The sequence below is a fragment of the Callorhinus ursinus genome, unplaced genomic scaffold (assembly GCF_003265705.2).
Source record: "Callorhinus ursinus isolate GAN/ISIS: 27379988/994484 unplaced genomic scaffold, GSC_fseal_2.0 scaffold15, whole genome shotgun sequence".
Lineage (NCBI taxonomy): Eukaryota > Metazoa > Chordata > Mammalia > Carnivora > Otariidae > Callorhinus > Callorhinus ursinus.
Window position 1 is genome coordinate 8,921,491 of NW_027397077.1, and position 25,020 is coordinate 8,946,510.

The following is a 25,020-nucleotide window of genomic DNA, read 5'->3' on the forward strand; positions in this document are numbered from 1 at the left end:
CAGTTGTGTATCTGTCTCTCCCACTAAATGGGAAGCCCCTTAAAGGCAGGGGCCTGTTTGTCTTATTAACCTTTCTCCCTCCCGGGGTGTGTGGCTCCAGACCTCACATTCAGAGGCAGTTTGATGTCTACTGAAGAGATGGAAGGGCTTGGACCTTGTACTCATGAGCCTGTAGTTTTGCTGTCAAACACCAGAGGGCACTGTTAGCATAGCGAGGGAGAAGATGCTGCCCCCTCAGGAGCTGGAAGGTTGAGAAAGGCTTATTTTTGAAAGCTTGCTGCTATTTTGGGATTGCATAGGACTTACTGCTCTTCACTTGTTCTAAACACATCCATTTGCGTTTATGCAAGAAGTGTGTTCCTGTTGGCTTTCGAGATTAGTATAAAAGTTACCAGTGACACTTCCATCACAGGTGGAAGTATTCTCAGACAGGCCTGCCTTCATGGTCCGTCCAGACCCAAAGTGATCCTCCTAATTCCAGCTGCCCTCCTCTCCCCCCCACAAAATGAGGACTGCCAGTCCCAAGGGAAATGGATGATACAGTTCTGTTCTTCTTCTGCCTCACTCTCCACACACACACACACACACACACACACACACACACACACACACATTGATATTAAGGCCTCTCGTTAGTGGCATCAAAGGCTCTAACCTGTGGACCAGACAGGAGGTTGCTATGAGAAATAGCATCTCCATTGGCCCGGCCCCCAGGGACACTGTGTTAGCTCCTATATACTCCCAGACTGGCTGGAGGTGAAGTGCAACATCATGGTGGTGGTGGTGGTGGGGTGCCCAGGTATGAGAAGTCTCCCTACTGACTAAGCTAGGAAGCCCCATCGTGGGGCGGGGAGGGTCTGCTATTTGGAAGGGTCTCATGCCTTGTACATTTTTTTCCAAAAAGCAATCTGGCAATTGGAGGCCATAAACCAAAAAGTTGATATATTTCAGAAAACAAAAAATGAAAACCTTGTTCTAGCTTCTCTGTAGCAAACCACCTCTAGCATGTGCAACAGCAGGAGGCCGGGATGGAAGGAGAGAGGCCCAGGGCTCCTCCCTCTTGTCTTTGGTGTAACCTTGTTCCTTGACCCTGCCCTGCGAGCACCTCTGATAAACAGGAAGGCATCCACGCCATCAGTGTCCATCCCCCTCAGAGCATCTGAGACCTGTCTAGGCCATCAAAGCCATCCCCAGACCCCAGGAGCATTCTGGAGGGGACTCCAGACCCACCAAAAACAATTCCCCATTGTGTTCCCCCCTCTTGGAAATCAGGGATTTGTAAACAGACCCTTACATTTAGACAGGTCCTGCCCTGTCTTTGTGCTGGTGTGTTTTTTCTTCCCTAAACAATGTCCTTTCCAGCAGGGCCAGCCTGTTCACACCATTGTCTGAGACCCTTGGACTACAGGAAACAGCACCAGATTCTTATCAGCTGGGGGTGGGGGACAGCGTGAACAGATGAGGTCATGTCCATAAAGCAAGCTGCTGGTCTGCCACATCATTCTTCTGTACCTTTATCTGTGAGGGCAGAGCCCTCCTTGTCCTCCTAACTCTCCGGGCTTTATGTGTCCCTACTACTGTAGTTCTTTCCATTTGATGACAGATACCTGGACTCTGCTGCAGGCCTCTGTTGGTCCATTTTGAAATTCTTGCCAGCCCACAACGGTCCCCTTTTCCTGGTCTCTCTCTGCCCAACGGGATGCTTATGGAGGTGAAACACACCCCATTGGGATGGATTAGGGTACACTCCAGTCATCTTCCTCCCTGGGGGAAAGGGGTCAAGACAGGTCACCTGAGTCCCCCTCAGCAGAGTCCCTGAGTGCAAGCTCCTAGCTGACTGCTAAGGTCTGGGTGAGGATAGGAGCAGGTGTCCCTTCTGAGGCCTCTCTGTGAGTCTGGGCAACATTTCCCATCCTCGGTGGAGAATGACCTTTTAAAAGGCTCCATTGAGGAACCAGGAGTTTCTTTAGTGAAAATCCAGTGGAAAGTGAAAGGCTTCATTAGGACGAGGCCCCTAGGGAACAGGCCCAGTAGGGGTAGCCATGGCAAGGGTGGGCAGGGGCAGGGCAGTGGGAAGTGGGCACAGGGCCATAGCTGCTGTTGCCTCATCTGTTCCCCAGGGGTGCGGGGTGAGTCCGGGAGAGGAGCCAGGGCAGGGGCCCAACAATCCTTAAGCTCCTAGTCAGGTATTGTATGAAACCTAGCCCCACCCACTCACCCTCTCCCTACACCAGGGCCAAGTTTGTAGTCTCAGAAAACCTTGGGGATTTGATCTTGGTGTGGCCTGAAACTTCTCCTCTGGGAGACCCTGAGAGCCAGCACGTGGGGAAGGCTGGGGTGGATCCCTAACTAGGAATGGAAATCGGACTGTTTCTGAGCAAGTGTCTCCTAGTTCTACGAAGGAGATGTGGCTGGTTGGGGAAGCCTCAGTGCCCTGGACTGGCAGAGGCATGTCAGTGGGTTCCCTGGTCAGCCCCCCACCCCAGCTGTACCTGCACCTGGGCCCATGGAGAGGACAGCCTGGCTCCTGATGGCTACTGCCTGCTCCCTCCTCCAATTGGGGGATTCTAGGGATGTCTAGAAACTGACCTGGGCTTAGCTGAGTGCAAGGAGGCCACTTGAGGAAGTGAAAAGAGCTGTTTTCCTCCTCTATTCTGCTCCCCCCCCCCCCGTTAGAAATGAGTCTGTTGGACTGCTGGACAGCCACAGGCTTGGGGTGAACCCTAGCCATCCACAGAGGATCTTGCCGGGAAGTGGCCTGTGGAGGCAGACTGAGTGTGGGAGGATGGGCAGAGGCCAGGCCCAGGGGCCAGCAGACTGGCGGCTTGGCAGCCCTGGCCCTGGGATGGCGGGTCCCGCTCCGGTGCCTGCCACGGGAAGCCAAGTTGTGGCTATTCGATCTGGGAGGCCAGGGCCTCCACAGTTTACAGGCTTAGAAAGCAGAGATGAATAAACTAATCCCACATGGCAGGGGAAGGAATTAATCAAATCCGCGTTTTCTCAAAGTGTGCTTCAAAACATTAGAAACATGAGGTGGTGATTACTTGATGGGAAAAAAGGACCCCAGGTTTGGGAGAATCATGTAGCTCATAGCAGACATGCAAGTTAACCAGACATTATCGTGGGCTTCTTAGGGATTTCACAGGGCAAAAGGGCTGCACACACAGCAGCAGGACTAAAGGGAAAGAGATCCCCATATTTATTTGACCTTTGTCATGCTAAACCCATTTGGGAAAAGATGACACTGGCCCAAAGACTAGGGGAAGTATGAGACTTGGAGGAAAAAGCTGCCAGAGAGAGAGAGAGGGAGGCCCCTGAGGCAGGAAATAGGGCTCAAGGTGGGAGGCATGAGGGGGAGAAGTCCAGGCCCACGGGGTGGGAAGGTGGGAACAGAGGTGCTGCGGCCTAGGGAGAGAAGTGGCTATGGAGGTCAAGTCCCTCCCAGCCCCACACTCTGGGCCGAGGGACTGCTGCTGATGCCTCTCAGGCCGCGCGGGGGGGGGGGGGGGGGGGGGGGGGGGGGGGGGGGGGGGGGGGGGGGCGTGGTGGTGGCAGCTTAGGGCAGGACACAGAGGCTCAGTTCTGTCAGGCCCAGGGGCAAAAGGAGGGGCCCTGCTTCTGGGCCGCCAGATGGGGCAGATGACTGACTTGTTAAGCCCCCCTACTCTCTAGTATGGATTGAGGGGCCCATACTCAGCATATTAGCAAGAGGCTAGTCTCCCTGGCAAGATGTCCCTCCCACCTTCGAATCGCTCCTGCCCTTTCCCATCTCCCTCCGGCACACTGGGCTCTGCTATTTGGGCAGGGGCATGATGTCACTTGGGGGGGGGCACAGTCAGTGGCGCCTTCAGCGGCATCCAGACATCCCCTCCTCCTCAGAAGCTTCAACCCCCACAGCGCAGCCCAGCCCCCCAGGCAAGAGCACCAGCCTTAATATACGTTGGTATGTGGCTTGCGAGGAACACAGGCGCCAAGCCAAGTGTTGCTGTTACAAATATCAAGTGTTATTGTGGAGAAGGAACAGGGCTGCCTACGTGCCCAGCTGCCCTTTGCCAGCATTTTTTTTTTCTGACTCAAGATCTTCCTGAAGCCCAAGAAGGTCAGTTCAGAAGCCTGAGGGGCAGGAGTTTCCTAACTTAATAAGCGAACTCAGTTTCCTAGACAAAGCCCTTTGACTCCTTCCTTCCTTCCCCTCCTGCCCATCTCCCTCCTTTCTAGAATATACCCCTTAGGGTGGCCGTCTCCCTCCTGGAATGGATGGAAAGGCTCTTCCTTTCTAGCTCACACAGAGGGCATCAGTCAATTTAGAACAGAAATAAAGAGATACAATAATGATATAATTATGTGATATAAATATTCACTCCATCGCCTTCCTTGTAGGTCTGTGTGGTAGACCACCGTGTATCCTCCTCAGAGCACAGAGGTGGTTGTGACAATAAAAATAACGATAGTAATTATGAGAAGGGTGCTCTGAAGACAGAGAAACCACAAGGCCGATCTCAACATATGAATATAAAAATAGAATTCACACATAGAGGCATCTCCAGGAGTTAATCACACACAGTACCACCGGGGTGGGAGGTGTGGGGAGTTGGCAGAAGCTGTCCATAATTTTCTAAGTGCAGGTGTTCGTTGTTCGGGATTTTGAGCTCCTCTCTTCCATTTTCCAGAGTCACTTCCCCAGAGAACCCTGCGTAGGGTGGCCCACGCCTGGAGCGGGCGATGCCTGGGTCCAGCCTAGAGGCCTCTGAGAGCCTCGGCATTTCTTCCTTGTTTCGCTGGGACAGAGGGGCTGCAGTTCTGCACACCCATTCCTGGGGCTCCGGGCTCTTACTTGTCCCTCTTCCGTGGCCCCTACCTCTCCCTCTGCTCCCTTCCCCGGCCCCACTCCCCACAGTCGTCCTCTCCTCTGCTTTTACCTGCGGACAGCCCAGCCGCAGCAGCCCCGGGCCCGAGGCTTCCCAAAGGGTTGTCAGGTCGGTCTCAGTGCCTCTGGTTCATTGCCTGTGAAGTTTAAAGAGGAAGGGGGGGCCTATTTTGGATCCCAGTTCTTTGGGCGTGATGGGGTGACTCAGATAATACCCAAGGCAGATGCACAGTCTGGGTTCGAGTTCAATGGAGCAGGAAGCCCGGTCCTGCTTTTTATCTTTCTTTTTTTTCCTCCTTTCTTCATTTTGGTTGTTTTCATGGAGGGAATCTTGAACCTGATGCTCTTGTCTGCCTCCTGTTGGTTTTGTGCGTCACTAACCTGCTCATATGCAGGCTGGGAATGACTTCTCATTCAGTCCTTCTCCTCCTCCCATCTGTGCCCCCCAGCCCGAGAAACACATCACTGCTGATGGCAAAAACACCCCCCTACGCACCCAGACAAAATGCATCCTGGCCACCTGAGCCTCACCCCCAAGAGCCAGCAGGACTTAACTGGCTTTTGCCCTCCATTTTTTTTCCCTTAAAAGAGAAAAGTCTTCATAAATGAAACCATTCACCACCAACCCTTACTTAGTAGAAACCAAAGATTCCAGGTTGGGAAACATCTGGGTTTCCTGTGCCTCCTGAGCTAATTGATGCTATCTTGGGTTCTTGAGAATGCCTGCTCTGGGGTCCCATAGCCCGTCCTAGCGTCTCTCACCCTTTCCCCATCCCAGAAGCCTCCCAGTCCTCTGTGGCCCCTGGCAAAGCCCTGTGCCTGGTTCTCCCACCAGCTGCAGCTTGCTCAGGGAGCTGCCACATTCCCGCCCTCCCCAGCTGTGGGCATGCTTGCATTGCCCTGTGAAAGACAGCCCCCTCCTCCTGCCCCACACTTCCCCAGCTCCCCTCTCCCCACGTCTAGTCCACAGAGAGAGGGATGACATTCTCCTAGAACCCACCCTCTCCCTGCTCATCAGCATGGAGACCCTGACGGTGGGAAGGGAGAATCCCATCAGGAGGTCTGGGCATCCCAGGGAACCTGGCCTGGCAGCTTGGGGTCTGGGGAGGCAAGTCAGGCTGTGGGACACAGCTTGGTTTATGAAGTAGGGCCTGAGACCCAGACCACCCCCCGGGTGCCAGAGAGCTCTGACTGCCAATGCTTCTACGATTCTGTGATGGAGAAGAGGTGGTGGGCAGCAGCAGGGAGCCACCAAGATATCAGGGCAGAAAGTGGGGGGGGGGGTCTTGCTGTTCCACCCTCCCAGCGCCTCCATTTCCCCACCCCAAGTTACACTAGGTCCTCTTAATGGGTGCTAGCTTAGAGGCAACCTCTATCTTCCTCTGGCTGCCTAAGGCCCCCTGCCCAGGCACCTCCTCGGACGCACCCACACACCCACTCCAAGGGTCACTCAGAATGGCCATTGTTCTGCTGGCTGGGAAAGAACCACCCAGCCCTCTCACCGCCGGGCACAACCGGAAATGTGCTCTGGGGGCCATATCTGAGAACAAACAGGAGGCCCGCCGGGGTTGGCCGCAGCCAGAGGGTGCTGGCTCCAGCCTAGGACTGGGAGCACAGAGGGGCAGGGAACGGGCCTTGGACACGGGGCCCCTCCATCGGGCCCCAGCCTTTCCTGTGGGCAGCCTGGTAGAAGTATGGGGGGCAGGGACTCCCATCTCTAAGAGGCAACCGGGCATGTTGGGCCCCCTCTGCCCTAGCTGGGTGGGTGGGAGACTCTGGGGGCTGCTGGGCCACCCGGTGCATCCCGACCACCCTCTCCTCCACGCTCTTCTACGTGGCCTCCACCTCCCGGGGCGTCCGATTGCGCTCGGCCTGCACCCGGCTCTTCACCTTCTTGCCCAGCTCCAGCCCCGCCCAGTTCTTGCCCTTGGCCTGTTTGCCTCGGCTCCTGGAGGAGCACCACACGCGCTCACAGTACTCGTCCACCCGCGGCAGGTTGGCAAAGCCAATGAGCTGCAGGATGTCCTTATACCAGGCCTTGGAGGGGGTAGAGGCCAGGCCTCCCCGGGCTGGGGGCTCCTCTGGCCTCGGCTCCCGAGGAAACAGACTGTTGAGCTGCGAGGCCACAATCACCTCCAGAGCCAGGCGGACCACGGTCTGGGAGAAGCCATGCTCCAGTGTCTTGCAGGTGTAGATGCCAGCGTCCAGGTGGCTGAGTCTGCGGAAGAGCAGCCCCTGCTCTGTCTGCAGGACTCGCTCATCTGTCTTTACCTGTTGGGAGCGTGGGAGGGTGTGAGGGGGGCAGGGAGCAGCGCGCGCACACACCATCAGATTCTCTCCGGGGCGCGCTGGTTTCCAGATTCACATCTCAGGGCCCAACGCTGAAGCACTCCCCCCTCCCCGCTCTCTCCTGCCCAGGCTGGCCTCCTCCTCCAGACTGTGACCCTGCAGGCAGGGTCTCACCTTCCCAGGACCCAGGACGGGGCTTGCAAAGAAGGCTTTTGGTTTCTCCCCTAGTCAGAGCTCTGGGGCACCTACCTTGGCCTTAGGGGGCCCCGCCACATAGTCCCAGGGACCAGGGTGGGTAAAGGTATTTATGGGCTTTTATTCAGGGAGGGCTATACCCATAGCCCTAGGACCAGAAGTCCCCTCCATTCTGCCCGCCCCCCACAGACACACACACACACAGACACACACACACACACACACACACACACACACACACGCACACAGCCTCCCAGCCCCTGTCTGCACTGTTCACTCCCCCCAACCAGGGGCGGGCTGAGTGCCCATCACAGTGCAGGAGGCCGAAGTGCTATTCTGACCCAGCCTGGACCCTGTCTGCTCATCTGCACATGGACTCTGGACTGCCTGGGTGGTAAGTACTGTGTAACCGTCTTGTTGCTGGCTGCCTCTGGCCTCCTGGGGGCATCTTCTTAGTGCTTAGCCCGACAGCTGGCCCAAAGCTGGCCTCCCCCAGTTCCCAAGCTGGAAGGAGAGCCCCTCCTATAATCAACCCACTCCCTCCCCTTCTCTGCTGGAGAGGCTGGAGAATGGTTCCTCGCCCTGCCCCACCCACTCCCTCTGCAGGCCCCAGCCTGAAGCCATTTCTGGGGTTGACAGACCTTTCCGGATGGGGGAGGAGAGGGGCCTGGGCAGACAGCTGGACTCCATGGAGGAAGTGTTGAGCTAGGCAGTGGGTGTGGGTGTAGGGGGTATGTGTGTGCAAGTTTCAGTGCAAGTTAGGCGCCACCCTGGGCAGAGGAGAACCACGAACCCCTGGGAAAGAGATCCCTTCACAGATGAGCCATATGTGTAAGCATGGGGGACTTCTTGACCCGCCCAGCCCCCCTCCTCTCTTCCATCTCTGCTACCCGCCTCCCAGAGCTCAGCTCAGTGCCTGGGAGTTAGCGGGCTCCCTGTCACTGAATGGCTTGCAGCCGTATCTCGCCTGGGGATTCCCGGAGGCAGGAGGAAGGGCACCTTCTTCCAGGCACCCCAGCGACTTAATACATACTTTTCTTCAGTTGCCCTGGCAGGTTCCCCCCAGAGCCCCTTCCTAGGGTTCAGGACTTGGGGTTCAGGGAGGGATGTGGCATCAGGACACGTGCAGGCTCCTTGCCCTGGGTCAAGGCCGGGTCCTTGCTCACCTGGTCGGGCCCCTGGCCTCCTGGCCTCTGCAAGAACCAGTGCACGGCAGCCTGGGAAGACTTGGGCAGGCACTCCAGGAAGGTGCTGTTGTGCTCCGTGCCGTAGACCGTGCTGGCTGCCACGGGGCCTGCAGCCTCTTCTGGGGGGGAGTTGGAGGGGGGCTCAGCTCAGGACTGTGGGACCCCGGGGCCCCCACCAGTGTGACAGGGACCTAGGTGTCCATCACTCTGTCCAAAGACCCTCCACCCATACACGGACGGGAACTGCACACGTAGGAATACCGGGGGTGGGGGGCGGGTTGTTAACACGGGACCAGTCTGAGGCCACACTTCCCAGGGGTTGAGCCCAGGCCAGAGGGGCGAGGAGGGGCCTATGGGAGCCCAGTTGGTGCCCCCGTGCCTGCCACCACTCACCTTCCTGGCTCTCGCCCAGGCACTGCAGGGCAGGGTTGCCATGCCGGATGTCCTGCCTGCGGAACCGGCGCTTGCTGGTGCCGGGCCGGTAGCCAGTGCAGGAGGCACCATCCCAAGCACAGTACGGGTCTCGGGCCAGGCAGCACTCGGCACAGGCACTGCCATAAGTCTCACACTGATGCAGGTGCAGCCGGGCCACGCCTAGCCTCGAGCCCACATACAGCATTTGCTGGGAGGGACACAAGCAGGGCCAGCGTGAGCCTCGGCCCCCACCTAGAAGCAGCTAGGCTCTTGGCCCCCTTGGGCTTCCTGAGACTGCCCCACCACTTGCAGGCAGTCTTCCAGAACCTCTTGGATGCATCCCCAGATACCAAAAATGTTTATCACGCACCTGGCATACACCAGATCCTGTGCTAGGACACGGAGGGCTTGGGGCAGACCTTTTCTCGAAGGGGCTTGTCCAGGCCCTTCCTGCTGCTGACTTTTGCTCTTTACCTCGATGACCTTTATCCTGACTTGCCTCTGAGCTTAGTACACTCTGCTTTAAGCAATCCCAATACAAAAGTTGGGACTTACCCAAAGATAAACTGGGGCAGATAGGCTTGAGATTTTGCCACTTGTGAAAGGACGAAGCAGGCCTCTAAAAAGTGGCTCTCCCCTATTGGATTTAAATCCTGGATTTTGTTTTCAAGCATGAAGCTGTCTCCCCAGGGGGACTGGCCTTTGTAGATCTCCCCTTCTCTGAACACAGCCTCACTGACTCAGGGCTCCCACTGCCCACTGGTTTCCTACATGGGCATCTCAGCTCCCCGCTGGACTCTCAAGCCTCATTACAAGGCCTCATTATCAGGCAGCCCGGGGCCCGCTGCAGCACCGCTTTCCAGCAGACAGCGGCCAGCCTGTTGCGCTCAAAGAGCTTCAGCGGGGTAGGGGTTAGAGGAAGGAGGGAGGGCGGGATAGCAGCTGCTCTTACCCTTTTGACAGAGATCTCCAGCTCAGTGATGGGTGTTGGCACCTGCAGAAGGAGGAGGGTCCCAGAGAGGGGTGAGCTGGGGCCAGACCTCCCCTGTGTCCCTGCTTCAGCCTCCTCCAGCCCCAGCGTGGGAGCCACCTACCTCCCAGCCTGGGTCAGTGCACTCCCTGGCAACCAAGGCCAGACAGTCTTTCCCAGACACTGGGTTATTAGAAAGGTCCCTTCACGCTGGCTGGCCTCCAGGGAGGAGGCTTAACAAAAAGCACAAAACTCCAGCGTCCCCTCCCACAGCCCTGTTCTCCAGCAATGAGGCAACTGTCCCACACCACCCATCCATGTCAGGAGCACAGCAGTCCCCCAGATACAGATGACGCCCTGCCTGGCTCTATAGAGGGGCCCACAGAAGCCCTTAGGGACTTGGGGTCTCAGCCACCCCCTCACTGCGACTTGAGCCTGGCAGGGCTTTGTCAAGGGGTGACCACCTTGGACACCCTCCCTGGGCCCTCCAACTTTTCTCTGGGCCCCACGGCCAGACGGAGCACCATCAAGGCCCTGCAGCAGCGAGGGTCTCACTTTCTCCTCCCGCTGCCCGCGAGGTCAGTAAGAACAGGCCCCCGGCCCCTGCATTTTGCTCCTGTGTCCCCGGAGCCAGGCCTAGACCCAGCAGTGGGGCTGGAGGGGCCCCTTCCCATCAGTCCCCCCTCCCCACAGCCCGTTCTCACCTTAAACACCTGGAGCTCCTCCAAGACCACCTCCTCAGACTCAGTGGAGCCCCCACCCTGGAGGGCCATGACCTTGAGCACAGAGCCTGAGTCTGGGGCAGGGGAGGAGGGGTCAGTGGAGAAGGAGAGCCCCCCTCCCCCCACCGACCGGCACACCTCCCCAGCCGGGCCACCCCACTCCCCACTCGGCCCACCCACCAGTCCCCAGGAAGATGACGTCGTAGGTCCCATCCTCTGCCTCTACGCGGTCCACCACGATCTGGCGCAACTGCTGGGCCAGGTGCGTTTTGACAAGCACGGGGCGGCCCAGCCGTGGCCGCACGGGCCGGAACATAAGTGGGTGGGCTCGGGCAAACTGCAGCACCTCGTCTGGGTAGTTCTTGGTGCTGCCAAAGGGTCGTCCCGGCTGTGCTGTCATCTTGCTAGGACACTGTGAGTGGCAGCAGAGGGAGCACCTGAAGCATCCTGGGACCACACGTTCCCCGCCCCAGCCTGTTTCCAGGCCTCACTTCCCCGGGCATGCCCATCTCGGAGGGGCTGCGCTGGCCGGAGCAGAGGCTCCTTAATGTGGTCGGGGCTCGGCTCCCCTCCTTACCCCACCTGGCCCCTCTGGAGCCCCAGCTCGGCCGCAAAGTTGTCCCAAGGTGGAGTCCCTTTAGTCACCGCTCAGCCCTCTCCCCTGGTCAGGCTCCAGGCAGACACTCACCACTCCAGGCCGAGGGAAGGGCACCTTGCCCCCATAGGGTCCCCACTGGTGTTGGGGACCGTCTTGGTGCGCAAAGGGCCCCTTGAAAACCTCCCAGATATCCTCCATGTGATACACACAGACGGCGAATCCCTGGAACACGGCACTGCCGAGGGCAGACAGGGACAGTCAGGCCAGGGTGGCTGTCACAGGTGGGAAGGGGGCAGCCTGGCTCCGTGGACAGTACAGAGGGTGGCAGTGCCTGCAGACAACAGAGCCCGGAAAGCGAGGGTACCCAGGCAAAGACAAAGAGAGGGAGAGAGAGAATAGAGCCTTCGAGTCCTTGAGTCAGGGACAGAGACAGGGACCCATGGTAAAGTCGGGACACAAAAGCAGAGGCTCAACAGAGGACGCTGGGGGTGCAGAGACTGGACCAGGGATGGGGATGTGAGGGGAGGCCCGTGTGCCCACCTGACTGTGCTAAACAGAGCATACACCTCGAGGGTCTTCCCTGAGCTGGGCCACAGCAGGAACACGTCCTCTGGGAGACAGAAGGCCACCGTCAATGCCCACCCCCTCATTGGCTCTGGGCCCTCCGCACCCACACCCAGGCCTGGCCCTGGCCGTGCACTTACCCAGCTGGTCAAAGTGGGTCTCGGCACCACCGGGGCCAGGCACGGAGCACACCAGCCTGGCCTTGAGGAAAGTGCTCCATTTGTTCACCAGCACTCGCTGGCCACCTGCGTCATTCTGGGGGGTGAGGGTCAGAGTCAGCCTCGAGCTCCACGGGGATGGGCCCCCCTCCTGCTCCTCCACCCTCACCCTTTGTAGGGAGAGGCATGGATGCGGGCTTCACCCCCTCGCCTCAGTTTCCCTCCTGCTGCTGGTGGGGACGGGTGTAGGAAGAGGGTGTGGTGAGGATCTGAACCCCGCTGCCTCCTCACAGCTCTCACCACACAGACACGGCCCACGCGGCTGACAGTGACACGGCCTGGGCCACCATCGGGCGAGGGCACAGTTTCCGAGAAGAAGAAGTACACCTTGTCATCGTTCTGGTCGGAGTTGTCAGCAATCCGGGCGGCCATCACAAACCGCGGGTCTGGGAGGTAACAGGGTGCAGCTGGCTGAGGGGGGGGCCTCAGAGGGGAGGATGGGGGTGGTGGAGAGGTGGTGAACCCAGCGGGGAGGGGAAAAGGCACAGGGATCCCACTGGAGGCTGGAATTCCAGGAAGTAGAGTGGGGCTGGGCCATCCCTCCCATCCCCACTCCAGTGCCAGGCTCTCCTGCCTCCCTGTCAGTTCCGGGGGCAGACCCCAGCTAGCCTTGCCCCGGGCAGACCCTGGGCTCACCATGGAGGAGGTTCTGGTCAGAGTCAGAACGCAAAGCTGGCCGGGGACCCCCACTCCGGAAGATCATGGCCTCGCGCCCCAGGAAGTCAGCCGTGAGGCCTGTGTACAGCTCCCCACCTGGGCGAGAAAGGGGCAGAATCAGCGGAGGAGGGCCAGGCCCCATAGCTGGCCCCAACCCTTCCCAATGACATCGGCCAGCACCCACCCTCCTCATGCCCGTCCTGGCCTGGGCATCACCCACCTACAAAGGTGCTGGCGAAGGGACTGCTGGGCTCATGCGGGCACCGCCCCCGCCCACTTTCCACACTGTTGGGCTCAAGGTGGAGCACATGCTGGGGGAGAGGGAGGAAGGGAGGGAAGGGTGTCACCTGGGAAAGCAGCCCCAGCCCCCCACCCGGGCAGTGGCCATCGCGTGCAGCTGGAGAGTGGGCGGAAGGCACCCTCATTCAGGGCCTCACCAATGGGGTCAGCCTGGCACAAAGACGCCTTTCAGGCCCCTGACCTCTCTGCCCTGAGCCAGGCTCAATGGGGAGTGTTCAGACAGCAGGGCAGAAATGTCACTGCCTCCCAGTCCCTTCTGGGGCCTGCCCCAGGCTCACCTCCCCACGGTGCCCGACCGTGATGAGGGCACAGGTGGGCTGAAAGGCCCCGGTGCCACACGCCAGCAGGTGGGTCCGGTTGTGGGGCCGCAGCACCCGTATGAAGTTGGCACACTCCACCTAGCAGGGAGAAGGGGTGCGGTGGAGGGGGTGAGGAGGTGTTTACTGTCTCCTTGGGCCCCGGGACTCAGCCCTGCTTGGCTGATCGGCTCTGGGGATCTAGGGCGGGGGTGACATTCTTCACAGACCTTCCAGAGCCCTCAGGATCTGCTCCAAATGCCCCCAGCACAAGTACCTGGGGAGAGTGGCCACAGGCTGTCCTGGGGGTCAAGCCCAGGGTGTTGGTCAGGGCTGGGGGGCAGTCACTCCTGACAGCACTCACCAAAGGGTCTCTTCCCTTACGAACACACTCCTCCTTCTGTCCTGGCTGTGGTGGCCACAGGACCTGAAACAGAGCCTGGCTGACTCCTGACCTCACAGCCGGTTTCCCCGTCTCGCCTCCCCAGCTCTCAGACAGACCCTCCCCTCCATCAGTCCCGCTCACCTCCCGGGGATCCAGCCACGACTGGTCTAGCCGCAGAGAGTAGATGGCATCACGGCCCCCCAGGAAAAGGCGGTCCCGGTACTCATCCAGGTACATGGCCCGAAGGTCCAGGGAGCCCCGGGGACCCAGAAAGACAGCAGAACGGTTGGCAGACAGGAGATCTAGGAGGGAGCAGGTTTGGGGGTCAGGGTCTACTGCTCAGCCCACGTCCCCGTGCTAAGCTGTGGAGGTGGAGGGCCCCAGTTGTGCATTCACTACCACCCCCCCAACACTCACATCTGGAAAACGTTTCCATCCATTTGGCCTGTTGGAGGGCTTCTGGGAAATGGCTCCTGGGGGTGGGTGGGACAGAGGGCTCTGAGCCCTGCTTCCTACCCCTCCATCCCTTAGTCCCTTGATCTTTCAGTTAACATCTTCTTCCCATCTGGGCCCATCTGGGCCCTCCCCAGTCCCCAGGGAAGATGGTGCCGCTGGCAGAACTTGTGGTAGCAAGCTGGGCAAAGTGCTGGGAAGAGCCTGGAAGAAGGCTGGGTGAGTGTGAGCAGTGGGCAAGGCTGACTCCGTGGGACAGATGGACAGACATTCCCAGCAGAGGGAACACCTGGCAAAGGCCCTGGGTAGGGGGAAGGCCAGGTATGGCCAGGTGGAGCCCAAGGCTCTAGTCCAGGGATGTGACTAAGGAAGACTTTCTCCTCCATGGATACTGTCCTCCCAGGCCCCAGAGGTGGGGGTGGAGGGTGGCTGGCTGGGGATGCTGGTGCCAGGAGCTGAGGATCCCGAAATGGGTTCCTGGGGTTTGGCTAGGGGGGTGGAGGTAACAGGTGGCCAAAGGGGGGCAGACAGTAGGATATGGTGGGAAGCGGCATTGGCCACCATTGGGAAAGCCAGATATCCTACACCTGCCCAAAGGATGACCCATCCAAATTGGCCAGCCCAGTACCCACTCCATCCCCAAACTCATCAACAGCCTCTACCAGGAAGCCCTCCATGGCTGACAGTACTTGCGAGGGGATTCGCCCTATTCAAGCTTTTTCTTATAGTCTGACTTTTGCCCCAAACCACCGCTCCCAGGACAGGACCACATCCCCCCCCCCCCCCCCCCCCAGACCCAACTACAGGCTCTCCAGAGTAGAGCCATGTCTCCCCTCTCAGACTTCCCAGAGCAGGCTGGGTCTCCCCACTTGGATTGGGGTTCCCAGGGAGGGTGATCACCCCTCCGGTTTCCCCAGGAAGTGTCATGGAGCGCCCGTGTCTCAGGGACCTTCCCCGTGGACCAGCCCCACGAATTCAGAGGGGTCTGTGCCAGCACACCAGGTTAGAGCTGCAGAGGAACCTCCTGGGCCAGGATGGGCAAAGAGGGCAGGCTGGGATCCCCGCTGGGCTGCGAAGAGCCTCTGGGACAGAGAGGGAAGGACTAAAGCCAGCACTGGGAAATGGGATACAGGAGGCAGACGGGGAGGCGGGCGAGGGACTCCACTGCAGGCTGCTGCACCAAGCTCGCAAAGGCACCCAGGCTGAGTGCACACCTCCTGCAGACCTGTCTTCTCTGTCCCTCCCCATCTCTCTCTGCCCATCCTTCCTGAGGCCTCTTAGGGCCCCCATGCCTCTCTCCTTCTCTCAGGCTGCCCGCCTGTGTCTCGGGTCTCTCCCACCTCCACCCTCCTGGGACCTGCCCCTGCCCTCCTCCCAGTTCCCGCCTCTGGCGGCAACCAGAGCACCACCTCGGGGGAATGACCGTGAAGTCCTTCCTACGGGCTGTGTGGGAGTGACTGCATCCCTCCGGCTGGCAGAAGAGACTGCCCGGGGCTGGCTGGGCCCCCTAGCTGGGGATGTCACAGGGTCCCGGGCTCCCACAGACGTGCCCTTGAACAGGGCGCACACTGCCCGTACCTCGATAGGAGAGCCGCAGGCGGGGCACGCTGGGGCCAAGGCTGGGGCTGCCCCCGTGGAGCAGGAGGCCCCCCAGGAGGCAGCAGATGGCCCAGGCCGAGGGGGCCATGCTGGGGAACCAAGGGCACCACGCTGCCTGCCGAGCTGCTCTCGGTCCGCTGCTGGCTGCTGGTTGTGGTTTGCTCCGTGGCCGCCAGGCCTGACACTTATAAGGCAGGGCTCCGCCCCCTGAAGGGCCAGGAAGGCGGGGAGGCGGAGGGAGGGAGGGAGGGAGCAGCGGGAGGCCCCCTCCCCTCCATCATGCACCTGTGGCCTCTCTCTCCGCCCTCACTGGCGTGGTTAATGCCTCTGTGTCACATTGGCTGGTTTCCCATTGGGGAGACTCTTTCCTGGCTGGGGTGTGGGTGGTTTACACAAAATGTCCATAAACCCAAGTCCCCAGGCTCCAACAAAATGTCACGGGGGTGTTGGGGGGGGGGGTAGTGGATAGCCCGGAAGGGAAGTCAGGGGTCAGAGATCAGAGGTTGGTGGGCTGGCTAGAGGTCTAGCTGAGCTCTCCTTTGCTCCCTGCCCTTCCATTGCCCATGACAGAGGCCCCACAACAAAGACAAACTGACTCTGGGCCCAGATCCCTGATACCAGGAGGGTCCAGTTCCCTGAAGCACAGCTCCTCTGGCAGGGCCCAAGTTGCCTGGGAGGGTCATTCCAGTCCAAGGGACTCCCTGTTTTGGGTGGGGGCTTGAATTCTGGCCACACTTCATAGATCTGGGATTGGCAAGAGATGGGCCCAGCCTCCTCCACCCAAGCCTGTCCCTGTCTGGCCTCCAGGCCCCCTCCCAGCTCACTGGGGCAGAGGACAGGATGCACTCCATTTTAGGGAACTCCCCCATTGCTCTTCGTCCCTCAGCCGTGCAGATCCACCAGAGCCCCAGGGCCCAGAGTGTCACCAGGTGAGTGGATTCTTCCCAGAGCTCCCCTTTGCACACAGACCCTGTACCTATGACCCCACCAGAGTGAAGGTGGGGACAGCACGCAAACACCCCCTCCATTCCCTCTGGTCTGAGCACTGGTTCAGGGGCAGGAGAGCCACAAAAGAGGGACAAAGGAGAGACAAGCCTGAGGGTTGAATAGGGGCAAGTGAGGGGCTCTCCCTATGTCCCCCATCCCACAGCAGCCCCTGTCTCTGCCCCCGGCCCCCCAGCTGCCACTCCACCCCACCCCAGAGCCCTTCACTCAGAATCTGAGGCTCTAGGCACTAAGATCTCAAACTTCGGCCAGAGTAGGAGCTGCAAGGAGTCTAGAAACTCCTGCAAGTTAGGCCTCCCTGATGGACCAGCCTGAACCCTTAGATGGTGGTCAAGAAACTTGGGGGCAGCGACGCCTGGGTGGCTCAGTTGTTAAGCGTCTGCCTTCAGCTCAGGTCATGATCCCAGGGTCCCAGGATCAAGCCCCACATCGGGCTCCCTGCTCCATGGGGAGTCTGCTTCTCCCTCTCCCACTGCCCCTGCTTGTGTTCCCTCTCTTGCTCTGTCTCTCTCTGTCAAATAAGTAAATAAAATCTTAAAAAGAAAAGAAACTTGGGGGCATCAGAGATGGAAGGACCTAGCCCAGGCCACACAGCAGGCTGACAATAGGCCCTGCTCAGCCCTGCCCTTTCCTGGGACTCTCTTTCACTTCTGGGACTCCTGGGGTACTGGGGTCCTGCCACCCCCACCCTCATCTCATCCCTGGAAGGGAAACAGGTTGGCTCCTTGAGTCAGCATGAGAAGGACCGAAGGACCTGGAACCCTGTCTCCCTGTCTCCATCTCCCCCTGCCACATACATGGCTCCTCCCAGGGGGTCCTGACCTGGCACTGGGCAAGGGGCTACTCAGGGAGGCCAGGGACTAGCGTCAGTCCACCCAGCCTCTGGCTCCTTCGAGAAACTTGGCCAAAGCCCTCCCCTCTTGGGGCCTCAGTCTCCTCCTTCCGTGGCCAGTGTAGCAGGCTCTACACGGGTGAGGTGTGCCTGTGCAGCGGCTGTCATGGGCCCTCAGAAGGGTGGAGCCCCTCTGCCTCCTTCTCGCTGGGGAGACATTTCAGCCTGCAGACCGGGCTGAGGGCCAATGCCTGGCTGAAGATTGAGCCGGACAGCCCCTCAACTAGCATGTGGCCACCAGCTGTGAGCAGGAGGCCCAACGACTCCTCAGTCTGCCAGCTCGCCCTGGGGGTCTCAGCTCAGCCAGCCCCCCAGCTGGGGCTGCAGGGAGGCCTGGGTCTACTGGAGCAGGTTGTGTGGGGCAGCCCACCGCACACTGCAGAAAAACAGCCTGTGGCAGGGGCCGGGAGCCCCAGCTCCACTGTTAACTTGTTGTGTGGCCTCAAGCAGTTCTTCTCCCTCTTTGGGTCTCATTTTCCCAGCCAGGGAAGGGGGTTAGGATCTTCTGTGCAGGCCCCTGCTTGCTGGCCACAAGTTGGAAACAGACCCCAAGGTCCCCTTGACAGCACAGATCCATGGGTCCACCCACAGGCATCTTGTGCCATCTAATGGACAAAGAGGGAACTTCAGGAGGTCCCACCCTGTCAGGCCCTGTGCGGGGCAGTGGGGCCACCGAGCAGAAACCAAAGCCTTTTGGGGCAGCAGGCAGTACCCAGACAACCGTACTACGAAAAGGCAGGAGCGGTAGGAGACTCCAACGATTGCTTCTGATCAAGAAATCAAGGGAGCCCTCATGGAGGAAGCACTATCTAGGCGAAGGATGACATAGCCCTGAAAAAAATGGAGAGGACCGAACACAGCAAACAGTCAAAATAGGTGATGCACATGGGGGAGCTTAATGCCTTGTGCTGGTGGGAGCTTGTGAGCCCTGGGCTGTGCACACGTGTGATGTGAGTGCTCGTGCATCGGGAGCCACCAGGTGTCTAGGTGGAGGGTCACAGCTCAGCCTCTCCCAGCTAGGATTCTGGGGTGGTCATGCCTGGACGGAATGGTTGCTCTTGTTCTTCCCCAACCAAACTCATTCTGGAAGAGAGACACTGGGGCCATCGCGCAGATCCCCTGCCCTGTGGGCCCCTCTTTAAGGCACCCCCCCCGCCACCTCCCCATGTACCCTCTTGACAGCTGGCCCAGCCATCCTCCTGTTTTGTTCACAGAAAGCCTAACTCTTGGAGTTTCTCTCTTCTTTCCTGATCCCAACAGCAGCCCACGTCCCCCGGGTGCCCCTCCAGGCCTCCTCACCAACAACCACCCTTTCCTGCCCCTACCTCAGCCACCTGACTTCATCCTCCAACTCACTACTGATAAGGATGTGACCTTCGGCGTCTCCATTCAGAACACCCCTTCCCGTGGACACCCCGTTCTGCACTCAGTATCCCCATTGCCATTCAGCCCCATTTTCCTTGCCCAGCTTGGATCCAGGCCCTTAAAACGTCCCCCAGAGACCCATAGCCGCTCACCTTTCTGCAGCCTCGCCCCTGCATCTCGCATCACCCTTTGCCAGCCTCCCTGGGTTTTTCCCCCAGCATTCCCTGCCCCACCTCCTTAAACGAGCTTCCCCGGACTCCATGTCTCCCTGCAGCTCCAGCACATCTCCCGTGGAGCTGCACAGGACTGTCTGTGCCCACCAGCTCCCCTTCACATCATCTCACTCCTCACTCCTTTGGTCCTCTCCCGTCGGGCTCCAAGGAAACCCTCATGTCCAGGTGACCAAGGCCTCAGGGGCCTCCAGGTCCCTAACCCCAGAGCCACCAGCTGCCTTCGATGTCCCCATCCTTCCCCCCTGGCTCCCAGGGCCCCTCACTCAGCCAGGGTCTCTCCCATCCCCCTGGCCACACCTCCTGTCCCGGACTACCCACATGGGCTGGCTGGTGTCCAGTCCTGGCCACCTCTGTCTAGCTCCCTCTTCCCGGGGGGCCTCATCTGGAACTGGGGCTGGGAAAGCCCTCCTTACTCTGAGGACCTGGGACTTTACAGCGCTTTCTCTGCACCCTCACTTAGCTCCGGCCCTGCCTTGACATCTCTGCCACCCCATCCCAGAGGCATCACAGCTTTGACATGGACGAAGGATTTGCCATCTCTTCTGTGATTGTCCCACCACAAACGCACTTCCTCCAGGATCCGGCCCTCATGCCAGGCACAGGGTAGGGATGCGACTAGGGAAGGTGCACCCACGATGGCCCCGCCTCCTCTCCCAGGCTGTCGTCACTCCTCCGGGTAACGTGTAGGTCCTTGAGTTCTCCAGCTCCCAAGAGCAGGCCTGAAGGGACCCCTCTGCTCTCCCCGAGGCCTCTCCAGGGGCCGGACAGCTCCTGCACTCTGGCCTGCCCTGGAGTCATCTCCAGAATTCCAAGACTGTCTCCGGAATGCTGGGCCTGTCTGGGGAACGCTGAGGCTGGGGCACAGGTGGAGAGGCCTTGGAATGGCTGGGCGGAGCGGGGAGCCCAGCTGCTGGCATTCTGCCGGAGCCTGCATAGCGCGGTGGATGTCGCTCCTGTGAGCGCCACTGCTGACACCTCCAGGTCCTTGCCGCCCCCCCCCAAGGCCAGCGCCACCGTTGTGGCCGTGGCTCTGGCCCCCACTAAGCTGAGAGCCACCAAGCCTCACACTTCCATTCCATCAGGGAGGGAAAGTGGGCTGTTGGAGCCTCCGAGGTTCAGGGCAGCTGGTGCATCAGACCGAGCCCTGGGCTGGGAGCCACGTGGCTCTGTTTTCTGCCAGACTCACTGGATGACCTTGACAGGTCCCTGCACCTCTCCGGGCCCTAGGGTCCTCAGCTGGCAAACAGGTGAATGGAGGGAGAGCAGACGGTGTGTCCCTCAGTCCCAGGAAGTCGGTGTTACCAGTATGAAATGCAAGCAAGTGGGCCCCCGGAGCACCTTGCTTCTCTGCAACCAGAGCTGAGAAGGAGCTGGGCTGCCATGCCAAGGGGCCTCCAGGGCCTAGCAGGGTGCTCTGCTCTCTCCAAGCACAGGACCTCTCAGCTACCAATTGGCAATCAAAGCCATAGCCCCCAGGAGCCTGTTCAATGTGGATTCGTGGGCCACCACCAAGTCCAGATGCTGAATCTCTGGAGACAGGGCCCGGGCATCAGCAGTCATAGAAAGAAGCCCGTGGGCTATGGAATGTGGTAATCTCTAGCCTAATCCAAGCCCTCTGGCAGAAGATGGTGTACGGGGATGGGTAGAGCACAGGCTCAGGGATAAGGCAGGAAGTGGTCATCAGAGCATCCACAGCCTGACCCCCCCGGGGCATGAAAGCCAGACACCAGGCCTACAGGGAGCAGGGCTTTATTCGAATTCCCTAGGATAGGGCTGGGGCAGGCAGTCAGGGAGGGCCCACGATCGAGGACACATCCAAGCTCCCATCCTGGGGACCCCGGCCCCTGGCCCCCACCATGGAGTTGGAAGGTGGCACAGGCAGCTCTGGGCGAGGGTTGGTGTCTTACTCCACCCCCTTCATGAACTCCAGGAACTCTGTGGAGAGAGGAGAGGCCTAGGTCAGAGAAGGGGTCTGGCCAGGGTGTGGGCAGCAGGGATCTAGCACAGCGCCCTCCCTCACCATCATAGTCAATGCGGCCATCGTTGTTCTTGTCACCATCCTTCATGAGCTCCTCAATGTCATCTTCCGTGATGGTCTCACCCGTAGCCTGAAGCATCACCTTCAGCTCATCCAGGTCTATGTAGCCATCAGCATTTCTGTGCAGGGGTGGGGGGTGAAGGGGACCTTAGAGCTCATGGTGTGGGCCAGAGGAAGGGAAGAAGCAGCCCCACCCATGACCCCAGGAGGCAAGGCAAGGACGCTGGGAGGTGGGTCACCCCATTCTCCCATTGCACAGAATGGGAGCCTGAGGCCTTGAGGTCACAAGACTGTCCCCCCTTTCCCCACCTCTGCTAGGGTCAGGGTCAGAGATCCAGGGTTATGCACTCACTTGTCAAACATGCGAAAGAGGTCCGACAGCTCCTCCTCAGACTTTCCTTTGCTGTCATCCTTCATGCACCGAACCATCATGACCAGAAACTCATCAAAGTCTACTGTGCCGCTGCCTGCAAGGTAAGTGACACGGCCATTAGTGAGGGATGGTTAGAATGCTCTTGACGCTAAACCCCGGTGCCGTCCCTGCACGCGTCGTCGTAGCAACCCCGTGAGATGAGTGTGGTCGTTATGCCCATTTCATAGATGACATAACTGAGGCTCAGAGAGGCTAACGGGTTCCTTCGAGGGCACAGAGTAATAAGTGGCAGAGCCGGGACTCGGGTCCCAAGCAAGCTGAGGGTGAGGCGGGTCTGGGGTCTGGGGGGCCCGGGGGCTCACCGTCCTCATCCACCTCGTCAATCATCTCCTGCAGCTCCTCAGGTGTGGGGTTCTGGCCCAGCATCCTCATCACCTTGCCCAGCTCCTTGGTGCTGATGCAGCCATCCTCGGCACCCAGCACGAAGATGTCAAAGGCTGCCTTGAATTCTGTGTCCAAACACGGGGGGGGGGGGGAGGGGGTGGGGGGAGTTACAGAGTGGCCAGGGCTCGGAAGCCAGGACCCCAGAAGGCCGGACCTCTGAGGCTGTCAACTGCCCATTTCCCTCCAAGACCTCTGAGGCCACAGTAAGAGGGACCCCAGCCTCTGGGGTCCTTATGCTCTTCCAGCCCGACACTGCTGTACCCCCACGTGTGTTGGGGCACTCACCATTTTTCTGCTCTTCTGTCAGCTGTTCTACCTAGAGAGGAAAGGAGGTCTCAGGACTCAGATTCAGGACTTAGCTGCTATTAAGGAAATCAACCCATTCCACAGACAGGGAAACTGAAGCCAGGAAGAGGCAGGCCATTCCCAGGTCACAGTCCTCCCTCCCTGCCCCCCAAAGCCCTGAGGTGACCCCGCTGGCCTCACTGAGGCTGGGCTTAGGGCCAGGGTGGCAGGTGGGTGCCCCCTCCAGGGCCAAGGTGACCCTGAGTAACAATAGTCAGTGACCACTCAATGCCCTTTTGGCTCCCCTGCTGAAATCCAAGCTGGGTGGCCTGAGGCACAGCTGTCCCTCAGGTTGGGACAATAAAACCAGTGTGGGGATGGGCAAAGCCACCCACTGTAACCTGACCGGGATAGCCACTGGGCTATTTTTAACGGGGGGCAAAGTTAAACCTGGTGATTGTTCTGGGGACTCTGGCATGCAGGGAGGTGGGGCAGCGTTATCTGGCCCCCTGGCCTGCTGGTGCCTCAGGAGCCAAAATTAGTCCCCAGCCCCACCAGGCCTTGTATGGGCACGGGGTGGAGGGCTGCCCCCCCCCCCCCCCCCCCCCCGGGGGGGGGGGGGGGGGGGGCCCCAGAGCCAGCTGTAGCTCTTGCCTGCCCAGGAGTGGGGCTGTACTCCCAGGCCTGAGGGAGGGGTTCCCTTGGGGACAGCTGTCTGGGCCGAATGTCCTCACCTCTGAGGCAGGGGGAGGTCAGCAACACCCCCCACTCCGGGGAGGGACTACTATCTGAAGTCCCTCAGTGACCCCAGGATGCTGCAGGGACTTGGGGTGACCACTCTCCAGCCCTCACCTCCGGCTAGACCACTGAGCCCTGAGCCTGCCAGGCCTGATGGGGGCTGCGGCCCTGGTTCTCTATTCCTTTCCCCCTGTCTCTCCCCCATGCCCAGTGCTTCCCTGCCTACCTCAAACTTCTAAGCCCCTTCTCCAGCTCAGGATTCTGGCTCTCCAGCCCCCTCCTCAAACCCCTGTCCCACCCTCCACAGCGTCTTCAGCCATCCAAGGAGCTGGAGGTAGGTGGGGGATTATAAGTGTGAGAAGCAGAATGTGAGGGGCAGGAAGGGGGAGTGGGGACAGGAGACAACAACAGAGACTCAGAGGGACGGCTGGGAGGGACAAAGAGATGGAAAGAGACGGAGAAAGGCCAAGATCCAGAGACCACGGACACGAGTGAAGGGAGATGTGGTTGGAAGACAGTGACACAGACTACAGACACTTGGAGACGGGGCAGACATGATGCTAAAAGCAGAAACCTCCTCCACCCACCTGAAAGCTCCTCTCCAGCCCCTGAACCCCTCACTCCTTTCACACCCTGGAACTGGAATGCCAGATCCACCGTCCCCTTGAAAGCCTGGGCTGAAAGTTGCATGGGCCCTCTCCTGGGTCCCCACCACCTTCGTGGGGTGACCTCGTCCCCCAACGTGAGTTGAGTGAGCCCCCAGTTGGGCCCACCCACCCCAGCCCTGCCCAGCCCAGTCCCTCACCGCAGCCTTGTAGATGTCATCCATGCTGGCGGCTCACAGGGCAGGCTGCTGGGGTTGCCAGCCGGCCCTGGGCTTAAATAGCCCTGCCCCACCGCATTCCGGGCCGGCCCAGCCCACCCCTGCGTGCAGTATCCTCCACCCCCTCCCCCAGCCCTGGTGATCTCAGGCTGGCCTGAGTCCCTGTGTCCTCTGCCCAGCGCAGGGAGCAGATGAACGGCTGCAAGGACCACGTCTTTTTCCCTCCGTCCTCTATGGCTCCCAGAGGACTCTCTGAAAAAGTTTCTCGAATGAATGAAAACATGAGCCAAGGACAGGACAGGTGCTTCGAAGTAGCGGGCCCCAGGCCAGGCCCCTACACACAGCAGCTCATCTCCAGTCAGGGAGGTGGGCAATATTATCCCCAATTTTCAGCTGAGGAAACTGAGGCTCCTGGAGGGCTGGTGACTTCCTCAGGGTATGGCTGACTTGGCAGCCCCTGCCTTAAGCTAAACCTGTTGGAGGCGGTGGGGGGTTGGCCAGTGCTGACCAGCTGTATGCAAGGAGAGGCCCTGCCAAAAGAAGCCTCGAATGCCAAGTTCAGAGTATGGTGCTGTGTAACCGTTGGAGAAGTAAGTCATTGACCCACCTTAGTACAGAGGGGTGTGGAGCCCATTCAGCCAGGGTTGTCAGAGCATCCATGCCCAAGACCTCTCCCCTCCCCAGGGAGAGCAGTACTAGCTCTGGGCTTGGGTGAGCTGCATTTAGTCATTCAGTAAACATCTACAGATGCCCGATCTGTGCTAGACTCTTCCCCTCCAGCTCGGTTACCATCTCTGTCTTCTGGGTCAGGGTCTTCCCCTGGGTTAGGGCTCCATCTCTGTGTCTGTGCTACCCCATTCCAGCACTGTAGTTTCTGGGTCCAGGTCCAGCCTGTCGCCCCCACCTTCTGAGCTCTGGTAGGACACCATTGTAGGGTCTTGCACTCAATGACCAGCACATATCCCTTCCTTCCACCCACATGCAGAGTCCTCTCTTGATAACCACAGCAGCTCCCTGCCTCGAGTGCCGCGTTGCATGGATGAACCGCATACAATAGAGGAGGTCTTCAAATCTCAGAAAGGTTAAGAACTGGCGCAGAGTTACTCTGTC

The 25,020-nt window shown here is 59.5% G+C and overlaps 2 protein-coding genes across 3 annotated transcripts; both read right to left on the reverse strand.

Moving 5' to 3' along the window:
* Nucleotides 1-3,533: 3,533 nt before the first annotated feature.
* Nucleotides 3,534-15,862, reverse strand: SEMA3G (semaphorin 3G). Of its 2 annotated transcripts, none has more exons than XM_073901319.1 (16): nt 15,694-15,862; nt 13,804-13,964; nt 13,642-13,704; nt 13,260-13,379; nt 12,902-12,992; nt 12,661-12,777; nt 12,265-12,410; nt 11,947-12,061; nt 11,783-11,852; nt 11,333-11,477; nt 10,825-11,056; nt 10,627-10,718; nt 9,905-9,946; nt 8,932-9,160; nt 8,518-8,654; nt 3,534-7,138 (listed from the first exon to the last, which is right to left on the reverse strand). In XM_073901319.1, exons 1-16 carry the CDS (start codon nt 15,800-15,802, stop codon nt 6,698-6,700), a joined length of 2,310 nt encoding a protein of 769 aa, XP_073757420.1. In that variant the 5' UTR covers nt 15,803-15,862; the 3' UTR covers nt 3,534-6,697. The 2 variants fall into 2 exon arrangements, with proteins under 2 accessions (XP_073757420.1, XP_025741086.2); XM_025885301.2 differs by having other exon boundaries at nt 8,518-8,657.
* A 5,080-nt stretch (nt 15,863-20,942) lies between these two features.
* On the reverse strand, nt 20,943-24,005 carry TNNC1 (troponin C1, slow skeletal and cardiac type). The gene is made up of 6 exons (XM_025885053.2): nt 23,893-24,005; nt 22,350-22,380; nt 21,983-22,129; nt 21,600-21,714; nt 21,230-21,366; nt 20,943-21,144 (listed from the first exon to the last, which is right to left on the reverse strand). The coding sequence occupies exons 1-6, from the start codon at nt 23,914-23,916 to the stop codon at nt 21,113-21,115; spliced, it is 486 nt and encodes a 161-aa protein (XP_025740838.1). The 5' UTR covers nt 23,917-24,005; the 3' UTR covers nt 20,943-21,112.
* Between the last annotated feature and the right edge of the window lie 1,015 nt (nt 24,006-25,020).

Coding starts and splice junctions, on each gene's coding strand:
- SEMA3G (XM_025885301.2), bottom strand. CDS start 15,802: ATGGCCCCCTCGGCCTGGGCCATCTGCTGCCTCCTGGGGGGCCTCCTG. Junction 11,478..11,782: donor GCTCTGTTTAGCACAGTCAG/GTGGGCACACGG, acceptor TGCCCTCGGCAG/TGCCGTGTTCCAGGGATTCG. Junction 11,057..11,332: donor CCTTCCCTCGGCCTGGAGTG/GTGAGTGTCTGC, acceptor TGCCACTCACAG/TGTCCTAGCAAGATGACAGC.
- TNNC1 (XM_025885053.2), bottom strand. CDS start 23,916: ATGGATGACATCTACAAGGCTGCG. Junction 22,130..22,349: donor GACAGAAGAGCAGAAAAATG/GTGAGTGCCCCA, acceptor GTTTGGACACAG/AATTCAAGGCAGCCTTTGAC. Junction 21,715..21,982: donor TGACGAGGTGGATGAGGACG/GTGAGCCCCCGG, acceptor CTTACCTTGCAG/GCAGCGGCACAGTAGACTTT.